Genomic DNA, 13,226 nt, shown 5'->3' on the forward strand with positions numbered 1-13,226 from the left:
TAGTTTTATTAAAGGGACAAGCACATGCTAACTATCTATTGACAATTCTATCATAAGACTTCTGGTACAATGTAAAGTCCAGATCCAGCCCTTTGCACAAACAGAATCATTTTTGTTTTACTTGTTTTTGACTGAACTAGTTGCAGTTGCTAACATTTAAAAACAAGAGGTATGAGATAGACATCTAGATATCCCGGACACAAAAAAGATCTGGAATGACCAGACTGACTTTCCCTCATTTCATGTCACCCAAATACCAACAATCCACTCCCTGTTTGTATACTCTCTCAAAATTGTGCACTTGGTCCACTTCACTCAGAGTAACTAGGATGAAAAACCTGGTTTTAATCCTATCCACCACTTTCTTGCTGGGTGACTTGTCTCTAAATAGCTTTTAAGCCATGAAAAGATGCTCAACATCATTAGTCATCAGGGAAATGCCAATACATTCTACAAAATGAACCAGTATTGAAAACATTATGCTAAGAAATGAAAGAAGCCAGTCACAAAAAATCATATGCTATAAGATTCCATTTATATGAAATGTCTAGAATAGGCAAATCCAAAGAGATAGAAAGTAGACAGTGATTGCTAGAGGCCAGGGAGAAGGTGAGGTGAGAAGTAACTCCATTAGATACAGGGTTTCTTTTTGGGGTGAGGAGAATGTTCTAAAACCGACTGTGGTGATAGTCACATAACAGAGAAAATACTAAATTCCATTGAATCATACACTTTACAAGAGGTAACTGTAGGGTATATGAAATATACCTCAATAAAGTTTTCTTTTTTTTTTTTTTAAGTACTGTCTTGGTTTTTTCTCATATCTAGACCTGTGAGTTTGTATCTTCGCATGCAAAGGAAACTTGGCATAGGAAGTATTCACCTCTCCTTATTTAGGCATTAAATTAGGTTATGTCAGAAATTTTGGTTCAATCACTAAAACATCCTTATATTTTACATATTTGCTATATAAAAGGTAGCAAAATTACCTTTTGATTTTTCCAGTGATATCCTTTAGTATTTTTATTGCTCAAGTTGAGATAAATAACTTAGTTAAAATAAAAATGCTATTCCACAAAAAATATTTTGAACAGAGTATTATAAGAGATTCACATTAAATAATTCTCTAGGGTCGATTGGCAAAAATTATGTTCTTAATAATTTCATTTCTCTTGGTAGAAAAAAAAAAAAAAACAGAGCCATTGAGAAACAACAACATTCAATATATTCTATCAATGCATGAAATGTTTTACCACTAAAGTTTTTACCATTATTTTAGCCTGTAATGTGATTTTTTAAGCCTGATATCCCTAGCTTAATATCTCACTATTGAACATTTTTGTCCTGTATGTTGGCAATTTGGGGTTTTGTTTTTTTTTGGAGGGGAGGGAATGTTCATTTAAAATGGGAAGTAACATTTAAATAACCAGATCAGATTCTGGTGATTTTAGCAATTTGCACATATAAAAGCATATTAAAAGGAATTTTCATTCTTTAAAAAAAAAAAAATCAAACCTAAGAATTTCAGATAATTTTCAAGTAATTTTTATTTTTAAGACAAAAGTATACAAATAAATTATAAGGGAGATACTGAGCCCACAGGTCACAACCACTAAAGCCTGCATGCCTAAAGCATCTGCTCTGCCACAAGAGAAACTACTGCAGTGAGAAGCCTCCACCGCACGCAGTGAAGACCCAGCACAGTCATAAATAAATAAATAAAAATTACAAGGGAGAAAGAAAAGAGAAAGAAAATGGAAGAAAAGTCTGGCTTAAAAAAAATTTATGTCAAAAAATGAAGAGCTATCTAATAGACAAGAAGAAGAAAAAAAAGAGTAGACAAAAAAAAAAAAAAAGAGTAGACAACTCAGGAGAGTCATGCTAATGGCATTTACAGATAAGCCACCAACCTATTACAACATGTACAACAAAGGTCGTGGGTAAAAAATATTTGCAGTAAATTCATGTTTTTTGTGTGTCTCTTTGATTAACGGAAGCACCTTTCTCCCAGTTGTTTTTTTTTAAATAAATTCATGTATAATACTGTTCTTATATATATATCACTCATCCTACCTAACCAAAAACATACATGTGAAAGAAAATATGCATAAACTTACATTCTTCTTCTTTAGGATCAAGCTGTGTAACACTGACAGATAAACGGTCCACACGTTCTTGTAATGAGTTAACTCTGAAGGAAAAACTATGTGCTTCATTGAATAATTCTCCAAATATATCTTCAGCATATTTACCTAAGCAAAAATGAAGCATATACCATAAAGTTTAAAGTTATCATAGATAAATATAAACCAATTTAACATTTAAAATGCTGCCCCAATAAATTTGATATTTATTTGAAACCAGTTTAAACTTTAAACCCTCAACTACAGTAATCTAACTGTGATAGAGTTGGAAAAAACAAACCCTAGGATATATGGTTTTAAATACTAGATCTACCACTTTCTGGTAGGTGACTTGTGGCTAAAATGGAAATACTCTCCTGCTCTACCCCTATCTATACACCACTTTCACTCCCTTTATACACCTGTTAAGGGTTAGAAAGGTCATGATGTAAAGTAAAAATAAATAATACATCTCTTAATCCCAAATCAGCAATCATAAACAGTCTACACTAGAACTGAATTTCAGGCCAAGTGACAGAATGCAAGATTCTTCATAAAGCTAATAGATGACCAAATCTCAGGTATGCCCAAAACATAGATTCTGAAAATTTATGAGATATATTTTACATTTTCTCTCATTCTAGTTTCTTAAAAAATCATAAATCTAAAATCACTGTATTCCTCTAGTCATGTAAATTTCCATTATGAAAAGAATAAACCAAAATAATCCCATTCAAAAAGGAGCAATAAAAATTTCTATCTAATAAAAAAGTCAGGGAGAAGTTTCAGATGACCTAGAATTTAAAAATATTCAACTGTATTTAGAATATATAAACAAATGAATACTCACAATATAAAGATAAGCCAATTACTATCTATACCTTGAATTAAAAAAAAATTGATTGTCTTCCTAAATCAAGACAACTTAGACCCAAGCATACTGTCTAGGTTAAATGAGGCTCAACAGTAAGCTCTATAACCTGTAACAGGGTACTTACATACTTACATAATGAATTCATTAATCTTGCCAGTTTACATTTGAACAATGGCTATTTTTTTTCAAAGCACTTTAGTACATTATCAGTTAAATCAACAAATGTTTACTGAGGGTTCAGTAAACTGTGCCTGGTAGGCGTTATTTCCTACTGAAGACACCAAAAAATAAAACATAAAATTCCTATCCTAGAAGATTTTCTAATCTTTAGGCAAAAAAATCAGAATTTTAATTTCTTTATAATTAAGAGAAAAAGGATAATTTTATACATTTTCATTCGCTCACATTTGCTGTAAACCAAAATGCCAGACAATGTTCTAGATCCTGGAGACAGAAAAATGATTGGAAGAAGGTCTCTGCAACTGACAAGTTTTGAACAGAGGGAGAAACAGACATTTAAATAAAAATGAAAACCAATTTAATAATTAAGTCCAAATCTTTGTTCCCTTCACTCTGAGGCCTTGGTATAAATTTCCTCACCTGTAAAATAGAAATAAAAATATCTCCTTCAAAGAAATTATAAGAAAAAGAAGCAAAAAAAAAGCCAGGGGGAAGGGCAATGGTAGAGTGCCTGATACAGGACAGGAGCTTAACAACAGGCAGCTCTGACTATAGAACAAGGTCAGAGCCACAGAGCACAGAGAAAGAAGCATCTAAACTTTTGGGTGTGGGATGGTATTAGAGAAACTTCCAGAGACAGTTTCTCTGGCAGATAAGAGAGGCATTACAGGTGGAAGAAAAGGCAAGTATAAAGTTACTCATTTATTCATCAAATGTTAAGAGACACAAAGATGGAAGAGACAATTCTATTCCTGAAAGAACTAAGTTTAATACACGGATCTTTAACTTACAGTCTGTATACCACCTGAAATTATATGCAGATTTCTAATGCATTTGTATATTTTGGGAAAGAGAGCCCACAGGTTTTGGACTTTTTTTTTTCTTTTTTTAACAGATTTTTTAAATAAAGTCTACACTTCCCCCACTTCAGGTTTAAGTGCCAAAGCACTGACATACATAAGATAGACATCCCATTTGTTCTATTTTCATGTCCCTTCTTACTTTCTAAATCTACCTCCTCCTATCCCAGAGAAAGGTGAAATGAATAAAGTTCGCAATGGAAAAGAAAGCTAATTGTCTATGTACCTGAATTTCAACTAAACTTACATTTATTATACTACTGTCTCTACCCAAGAAGCTGTGAGGTCTCATTATCTCTGATGTTAAAATCTAAATCCTCTCATCTAACACTATCCTCCATATGAAGCTCCACCATATATATCTAATATCATTTGTACCTTTAATCCCTCTCACATGGGACTTCCCTGGCAGTCCAGTGGCTAAGACTGTGCTTCCATTGCAGGGATCTCGGGTCGGGGAACTAAGACCCCAACATGGTGTGCAGCAAAAAAAAAAAAAAAAAAAACCCTCTCATATATTTATTTTTGCCTCCATTCATTTGCTTACTTCTTCAAACAAGTTGAAAGGCCTTCCTTCTTCATCCCTCTACATTTTCCAAATTCTTCTGTTCCCTAAAGGCCCAGTTCAACTCACATTCATTCAGTAAGCCTCCTCTTATGACTTCACCTATGGTTATCTCTCTTTTCTCAGTTCCTATAATCTAAAACTCATGGTTTTTAATTATATACATGCTCACACTGTTTGAAACACACAGAATAGTTTCAGCATTCATCATATTAGACTCTTCAACTACATGGGGTGTGTTCTTTGAGGACAAAAAACATGTACCTTCATCACATAGCAAAATATTCAGTGTTATCTGTCCATTATCTACTAATTAGTCTTATAGAGCCAATCTATTTATCTACCCTCTTACCCATCTACATTGCTACCTGTGAAATTTTCTGATTGAGAACAAGAAGTAGGCTCTATCAGCTCATCTTGGCAGCTCAAAGTGGCTATATTCAACAAGAGAAAGGCCTTGGGAAGAGAAAACACTAAAAGATCTCTCATATAATTAGAGTTCCAATGGCTGTTAAATAAGACATGGGCTTCCCTAGTGGCTCAGATGGTAAGGTCAGGAAGATCCCCTGGAGAAGGAAATGGCAACCTATTCCAGTACTCTTGCCTGGAAAATCCCATGAATGGAGAAGCCTGGTAGGCTACAGCTCATGAGGTCGCATACAGTCAGACAAGACTGAGCAACTACTTAAGTAGTAGTAGTAATAATGGGGAAAATTTTGGAATAGCAGAAGAAATTTAAATAAAGCAAATTCTAGGCTTTCAGTAATTATCATAAAACAGAATTGTGTTCTACTAGGAAAAACAACTGAACTGGATGTATATTTTTGTAAGGAAGAGGTCAGAACAATGTCCAGCCCCAAGCTACCTGAGCCCTGGAGTCGACCTTCACTACTGTGAAAGTGCTACAGCACTTTTGGTGCTGGGATTAGCGTCAAAGCGGAAATATGTATTACGTAGAACCATTCTGAATAGCCTAGTTTTATAAGTAGTTCAGAGATTATTTAATGCATTAATTATTATTTTAACTGTTTTGGATGGAAACTGAAATAAAATCTACTCTAAGTTTCCCTGTCTTAAATAAAAATTAAACATAATTTAACCTGTTTTTGAGAACTCAAAGTCATAAATTATGAGAAACAACAGCATTAAAATGTATAATTTTACATTAAATGCAGTTACATTAAATGGCCTCGTTCCAGTTTTTATGTTGCTTTTCCTCTTATGTCACTTCTTCCTTCACTATAAACTACACCTTTTGATTGGCTTCAGTAATGCCTACTTCTGTTATTGGCATCCCCCTTCCCCCACATTTCCTCTTTTAATTCTCTGAAGCATGAATGTTTGGAAATCACATCATTAACCTGTCTGAATTATCAAAGTAAAAGCAAACAAACTTGGAGAGGGATCAACTGGTTATTTTATGTACATGGTCTTCAGCCTGGACTTGTTTATTCTGGCTATCTTGAGGCCTTTTAAATTTAACTCCAGGTTCTCAACTATGTCAAGTGGGAAAGTTGCCAGAGAGCTTAATTTTAGGGTGGTAAACTAATGTTATACCTTGCTACAATATTTTATGCTTTTTCTTTTTTGAATCTCTACAAACTACCATGAAAATGCCTCTATAGTCTCTGATTCCAAGTCTGAAGCACTCAAAGCCTAATTTAGTTATATTTTACAATGTATTTCTATTTTCAGAGCTTGGTTACAGCATAACCATGTGCTGGCTGACATATGTTGCTTATAATGGACTGCCTATACCAGACATGAAAATTCTTTACCTTTATGTTATGTGAGAAATGGGTTAATACTGCAAAATTGACACTCTTAATCATTACATTAGTTCTAAATTCTATATTGAAAATACACCTAAAATAAGATGCCTATATTAGATCTAACATTCATTTTGAAGAAATATTTTAACCAAACTTATTAATGTCATTTCTATGCTCTTAACATGCATTTTAATATTAACAAGCTGATGCACCTATTTACATATAGCATATATAAATTTTAAATGAAGTTATGTTATGTTATATTATTAGAATATAACATATAAAACCAGTTAGTACTAGCAAATGACTTTAAACAATATATTAATCATATATTAATACTTTCTTGGACTTTTCTTTTGACTTGTTTCAAAAGTACACTCTATACTGAATTGCTCAAGAAAGAAACAAGTAAACAGTATGTTAGTGATTCACAGCCAATATCTAACCTGGAAAAAAAAAAAAAAAAACACACCAAGTGGAACAAAGAATATACTTAAATTCAAATAAACAGTCTTTTAATTTACTCTTACAACTATTTCACAAGCAATGTAGAAATTTAGTGCTCTCACCAAGAACATTAAAATACAACTTTATGTTGCTCTGGCTACATGAATATGTCCAAATGCTCTCACTTGAAACAAATCAGATCAACAACCTCATTTTACCTTGTGCTAAGTACTCAATTATAAAAAGACAAAAGTTAATAGGAAAAGAAAAGAGGAGTCAATCCTGGCTATTAAGGACAATCTGTGTAGGTGGGTATGGCTGACAAATCTAAGACTACTTAGAGATGATATCTAGGCCAAAAACATCTTATTTTGTCTTTAAAATAAAATATAAATGTCTCAGAAAAAGCTAATCCTTCAATTGAAAAGATAAACTGGATTTTAGAAATTTTTTCTAACATTACATTTAGAATAAATGGGAAATAATTCCTTAACCTAGCAGCTCTGTTATAAAATCTTATAATGGAAACAGACTGACCTTCACCTCCTCCCTTAACCTGTCCCTTCCATTGGCCTGTATTATCTGGCCAGTCTGCTGGCCTTCTGTCTGCCATCAGGCTGCCAATCAGACACTTGACTCATATGCTAATGTCCTTTAGACAATCCACTTGACTAACCTAATCCTCGACTAGTCAGTTACTACTCCACATCTTTCACTTTTAGATATGTGATAATATAAAAATATATCCCTAGGCTAATAAGATATATAAAGAGATACTAGTATCCCAAAACACAAATACTGAAGCCTCTAGAAAAGTATATAGTGATAACAAGCAAGCAAAAGTACAACTCTACCACCACCTTCTATAGTCCAAATCATATTTTAAAAACAATCTCAGTAATTCTTATGCATCATGTGATTCTGTTGCTAAAAGATTCTGTCCTTATTTCCCTTCCCCAGATCCAAGAGAAGAAATGATTCTAAAATGCATTAATTTTATGAAAATGACACTTTTTTTCAAAATAATTAGATAATTCTGCACTCTTCTTATTAACTATCCCCCCACCCAAATTAGTCACAAGAATATTGTTTTAACACCCCAATGTGTAACTCTGGTTTGTGAGTAATATTTTTAATTGATGTAAAAATACTTACTTAGGCTACTTAGTTGTCTAATTATATTTGCCAAGGAAATATTGGTCACACATTCCAGTTCATTCTTAATTCCTCTAGGCAGTGCTGTGTGACACAAGTGCCTAGGATCAATGTTTCTTTTCACTAATGGCATCTTGAGATCAACCTTTGTGCCAGTTCACCTGTAGGAAATCATACAATAAATTAACACTTTTCAGTCTTAACCAACACAGAGTGAGACCTTATATTTCACATTTCATAATAAAATATTTACTAGTATGAAGATGGTGAAAATGGAGTCACACCTGACTAAATAAAACTGATTTAACATTTTTATCAATTATTAGAATGTCAATATCATATGAAACATTTTTTAAAACTTACTTTCAATGTCAGCTGCTTCATGATCAATTCATAATCATTATCACTATTATTCTCTTGACACCACTGATTTTACTTACTACAACTAGAGGTTTTGTTCTAGAAAGTTAGTATGGAAGGTCCTCTGTAAGCAATTATCTAAGAGGATTAAAGAAGCTGCAAGATTAGCGTCAAAGTTACTTTTCCACATAAAATGTGGAAAAAATGAGGCATTCAATAGCTCAAAAATCAAATAGTCCATGTAATCTTCAATCTCATCAAAACCAACCAAAAAATATTTATTTAATTGATTAACCTTCTTTGAATTACAATCAGTCCTTACTTCCCAGGCTTCCCATATGCACAAATTTCAGCTTCCACAGTTCAGTTAAATAATACCAGTCCCCCAACAACATGGTTCTAATTCGACTTACTACAGTATACTAACTAACTACATAAATACAAATCCCTTTGCAGGCACTTCAGTTCACAAGTTACTGTGTTAATAAGAGAGGAATATCATTCCAGTGACCAATCATATCACTTTTTTTCAAACTCTGTTGGTGAAAGGTGACTTCTCATCTGTTACTCAGTTTACCTATAGACAGCAAAGAAAGTAGTTGGTTTATCTTCTTGCCTCCCAATGATAAACTCATGTGAAATTTTACAAAATGATAACTGAAAGAGAGAACTGGCCAATAATGATAAAAATGTGGCAAAGAAAGAAAAAATGACATTGGAGTGAAATTCAAATTGACTCTAAGTGGATTAACAGAAAAAAACAGCTGATTGTGGGAATGTTGCCACTATCCTATTTGAGAGACACTAGATATGCAGTCAGAGGAATTTAGTGAAGGTAAAATTACTGAAATGCGGAAAGTAGTTGTCACAAAAAGATGTCCCAAAAGAAGCAACAACAGCAAAAAACTTCACAATAAAGGAATTCTTAGGTAAGAAGAGAAGCGAAAAGCAAAAGAGAAAAGGAAAGATAAAAGCATCTGAATGCACAGTTCCAAAGAATAGCAACGAAAGATAAGAAAGCCTTCCTCAGTGATCAATGCAAAGAAATAGAGGAAAACAATAGAATGGGAAAGACTAGAGATCTCCAAGAAAATTAGAGATACTAAGGGAACATTTCATGCAAAGATGGGCTCAATAAAGGACAGAAATGGTATGGACCTAACAGAAGCAGAAGATATTAAGAAGAGGTGGTAACAATACACAGAAGAACTGCACAAAAAAGATCTTCATGACCCAGATAATCACGATGGTGTGATCACTCACCTAGAGCCAGACATACTGGAATGTGAAGTCAAGTGGGCCTTAGGAAGCATCACTATGAACAAAGATAGTGGAGGTGATGGAATTCCAGTTGAGCTATTTCAAATACTAAAAGATGATGCTATGAAGGTGCTGCACTCAATATGCCAGCAAATTTGGAAAACTCAGTAGTGGCCACAGGACTGGAAAAGGTCAGTTTTCATTCCAATCCTTAAGAAAGGCAATGCCAAAGAATGCTCAAACTACCACACAATTGCACTCATCTCACATGCTAGTAAAGTAATGCTCAAAATTCTCCAAGCCAGGCTTCAGCAATACGTGAACCGTGAACTTCCAGATGTTCAAGCTGGTTTTAGAAAAGGCAGAGGAACCAAAGATCAAATTGCCAACATCCGCTGGATCATCGGAAAAGCAAGAGAGTTTCAGAAAAACATCTATTTCTGCTTTACTGACTACGCCAAAGCCTTCGACTGTGTGGATCACAATAAACTCTGGAAAATTCTCAAAGAGATGGGAATACCAGACCACCTGACCTGCGTCTTGAGAAACCTGTATGCAGGTCAGGAAGCAGCAGTTAGAACTGGACATGGAACAACAGACTGGTTCCAAATAGGAAAAGGAGTATGTCAAGGCTGTATATTGTCACCCTGCTTATTTAACTTATATGCAGAGTACATCATGAGAAATGCTGGGCTGGAGGAAGCACAAGCTGGAATCAAGATTGCCGAGGGAAATATCATTAACCTCAGATATGCAGATGAAACCACTCTTATGGCAGAAAATGAAGAAGAACTAAAGGGCCTCTTGATGAAAGTGAAAAAGGAGAGTGAAAAAATTGGCTTAAAGCTCAACATTCACAAAACTAAGATCATGGCATCCGGTCCCATCACTTCATGGGAAATAAATGGGGAGACAGTGGAAACAGTGGCTGACTTTATTTTTCGGGGCTCTAAAATCACTGCAGATGATGACTGCAGCCATGAAATTAAAAGACGCTTACTCCTTGGAAGGAAAGTCATGACCAACATAGACAGCGTATTAAAAAGTAGAGACATTACTTTGCCAACAAAGGTCCATCTAGTCAAGGTTATGGTTTTTCCAGTGGTCATGTATGGATGCGAGAGTTGGACTATAAAGAAAGCTGAGCACTGAAGAATTAATGCTTTTGAACTGTGGTGTTGGAGAAGACTCTTGACAGTCCCTTGGACTGCAAGCAGATCCAACCAGCCCATCCTAAAGGAGATCAGTCCTAGGTGTTCACTGGAAGGACTGATGTTGAAGCTGAAACTCCAATTCTTTGGCCACCTGATGTGAAGAGCTGACTCATATGAAAAGACCCTGATGATGGGAAAGACTGAGGGCAGGAGGCGAAGGGGACACACAGGATGAGATGGTTGGATGGCATCACCGACTCAATGGACATGAGTTTGGGTGAACTCCAGGAGTTGTCGATGGACAGGGAGGCTTGTTGTGCTGCAGTTCATGGGGTCGCAAAGAGTCAGACACGACTGAGCGACTGAACTGAACTGACTGAGGGATATTTCATGACACAAAGTGCAAAAGGATAAAATGTTGGAAGCTGATCTAAAATTAGTAGAAAAGAATAAGACAATTTGCAAGGCATAGAAAAGACGATTATTCCACTGGCTCTGTTATTCTAAGTTATATAAGGAGAAGGCAAAGCACTGTTCAAACTACTCTTGGTAAGTTTTTACCAAGAAATAAAGCACTAGCACTATAATTCAGTTTCTAATACATTTAGAAACATTATACTAAATTATTATACTAAATTATATTAGCTTTACTTTTTCATTTCCTTATATGTTTATAACTAAAATAGAATTTTAAATGTTTTGACAAATTTTTTAGAGATCATGGAACAGCTGTTAATTTTTTCTCACTGATTATTAAGACGATTTTGTATAGTTTTATTATCTTATACAGGCATTTTTTTTTGGTCCCACACTACCATACTAAATGAGGACTGCCTGTACTTACTGGTAAACAATGCTTACTGAAGGAAGGCATTTATTATCTACTGAGCTTTAATAACTACCAAAAGGAAAGTTTTGTATAAATCTAATTGCATCTAAGTGTTACTGATGAACATTCTTTAAAAACAAACTTTTACATGAAATCTGTCTCCTCTGACTGCTTTGTCCAGCATTTTCTCTACATTTTTAAACCTTTTTACAATTGTACAATATGAAGTTCACTTTTAAAAAAGTATACAAAATTGTACAGCTTCAATGATTTAAACAAACATGCACGCTAACATAGGAGCCAAAACATGAGAAAAAACCTAAGAAGTAAAAACCCCAGAACGGTCCCACTTTGGTCTCCTCTCCAATCACCCTTACTTCTTTCCTCCCCAAAGGTACCCATTATTCTGACTCTTACAATACACATTTCCTTGTTTTTCTTTACACTTTCACATCTTAAGCAGGTAACTCTAAACACTGTAGTTTCATTTTTATTGCTTCTTGAAGTTTATGTGTCTAGAACCATATGTTATGTATTATTACTTTGTGTCTTGCCTTTTACAGGTAACATTATACTTGTAACATTCATCTATGTCGCTTTGTGTAACTGTAGGGTGTTCATTTTCAATGCTGTAAGATACTTTACTGTATAATTACACCACAATTTATTTACCCATTCTAATTTTGGTATTATATATATGAGTTGTTTCTGCTGCTGCTAAGTCGCTTCAGTCGTGTCCGACTCTGTGCGACCCCATAGACGGCAGCCCACCAGGCTCCCCCGTCCCTGGGATTCTCCAGGCAAGAACACTGGAGTGGGTTGCCATTTCCTTCTCCAGTGCATGAAAGTGAAAAGTGAAAGTGAAGTCGCTCAGTCGTGTCCAACTCTTAGTGACTCCATGGACTGCAGCCTACCAGGCTCCTCCATCCATGGGATTTTCCAGGCTAGAGTACTGGAGTGGGTGCCACTGCCTTCTCCAGAGTTGTTTCTAGTTTGAGGTTATTATGCACAATACTATGAACATTCATGTACAAGTGTCTTGGTGTACACATTTCTGTTGGGAGTATACTTCAGGAAAATAGCTAGGTTAAGGACATGCACAGCTTGAACCTTAGGAGATGATGTCAAACTGTTTCAAGAGCAGCTATACCAAAGTATACTCCTTTCAGCAGTGTAGGAGATTGCTGCTGCTCCACATCCTCACAAACTTGATGCTGTCAGTTTTTTACAAAAATCTAGCAACTCTTGTACGTAAGTTGTGACAGAGTACTGCAGTTTTATGTTGTCCCCAATTACTGAGAGTTTAAGCACCTTTTCATGTGTTTATCTTTTGGATCTTCCTCATCTGAGAAGTGTCTATCCAATGCTCTTGCCTATCTCCTTTCTGCTATTTGTTGTGTTAGGGCTGATTTGTAAGAGCACTGGCTATGAGCCATCTGAAGGTTATGTATGATGCAAATATCTTCTCTTGTGTCATTTGTTATCTCACACCCTTGAAGTCTTTTATGAGAAAGTGATGGAATTTATCCATCTTTTTAAGTTTACTATAAAAGCACAGGTTTTTTAAAAATCATTTTATACACTAAGATCACAAGTATGAGCTTCTGTTTTATCTCTTAGCTTTGTTGTTTTGCCTTGTACTTTCAA

At 34.8% G+C, this 13,226-nt stretch overlaps 1 protein-coding gene across 4 annotated transcripts in view; it reads right to left on the reverse strand.

Annotated features, from left to right (window-relative positions):
* WASF1 (WASP family member 1) overlaps positions 1 to 13,226 on the reverse strand; it is a 69,727-nt gene that overhangs the window by 11,336 nt on the left and 45,165 nt on the right. For all 4 annotated transcript variants that reach the window (XM_043439156.1, XM_043439155.1, XM_043439158.1 and 1 more), the window contains exons 2-3: positions 7,977 to 8,137; positions 2,118 to 2,252 (exon numbers count right to left, since the gene is read on the reverse strand). In XM_043439156.1, coding sequence (XP_043295091.1) covers positions 2,118 to 2,252; positions 7,977 to 8,109 — 268 coding nt within the window. In that variant the 5' untranslated portion in view covers positions 8,110 to 8,137. The remainder of the gene's footprint in view (positions 1 to 2,117; positions 2,253 to 7,976; positions 8,138 to 13,226) is intronic.

This window comes from Cervus canadensis, chromosome 20 (genome assembly GCF_019320065.1).
Source record: "Cervus canadensis isolate Bull #8, Minnesota chromosome 20, ASM1932006v1, whole genome shotgun sequence".
Classification (NCBI taxonomy): Eukaryota; Metazoa; Chordata; class Mammalia; order Artiodactyla; family Cervidae; genus Cervus; species Cervus canadensis.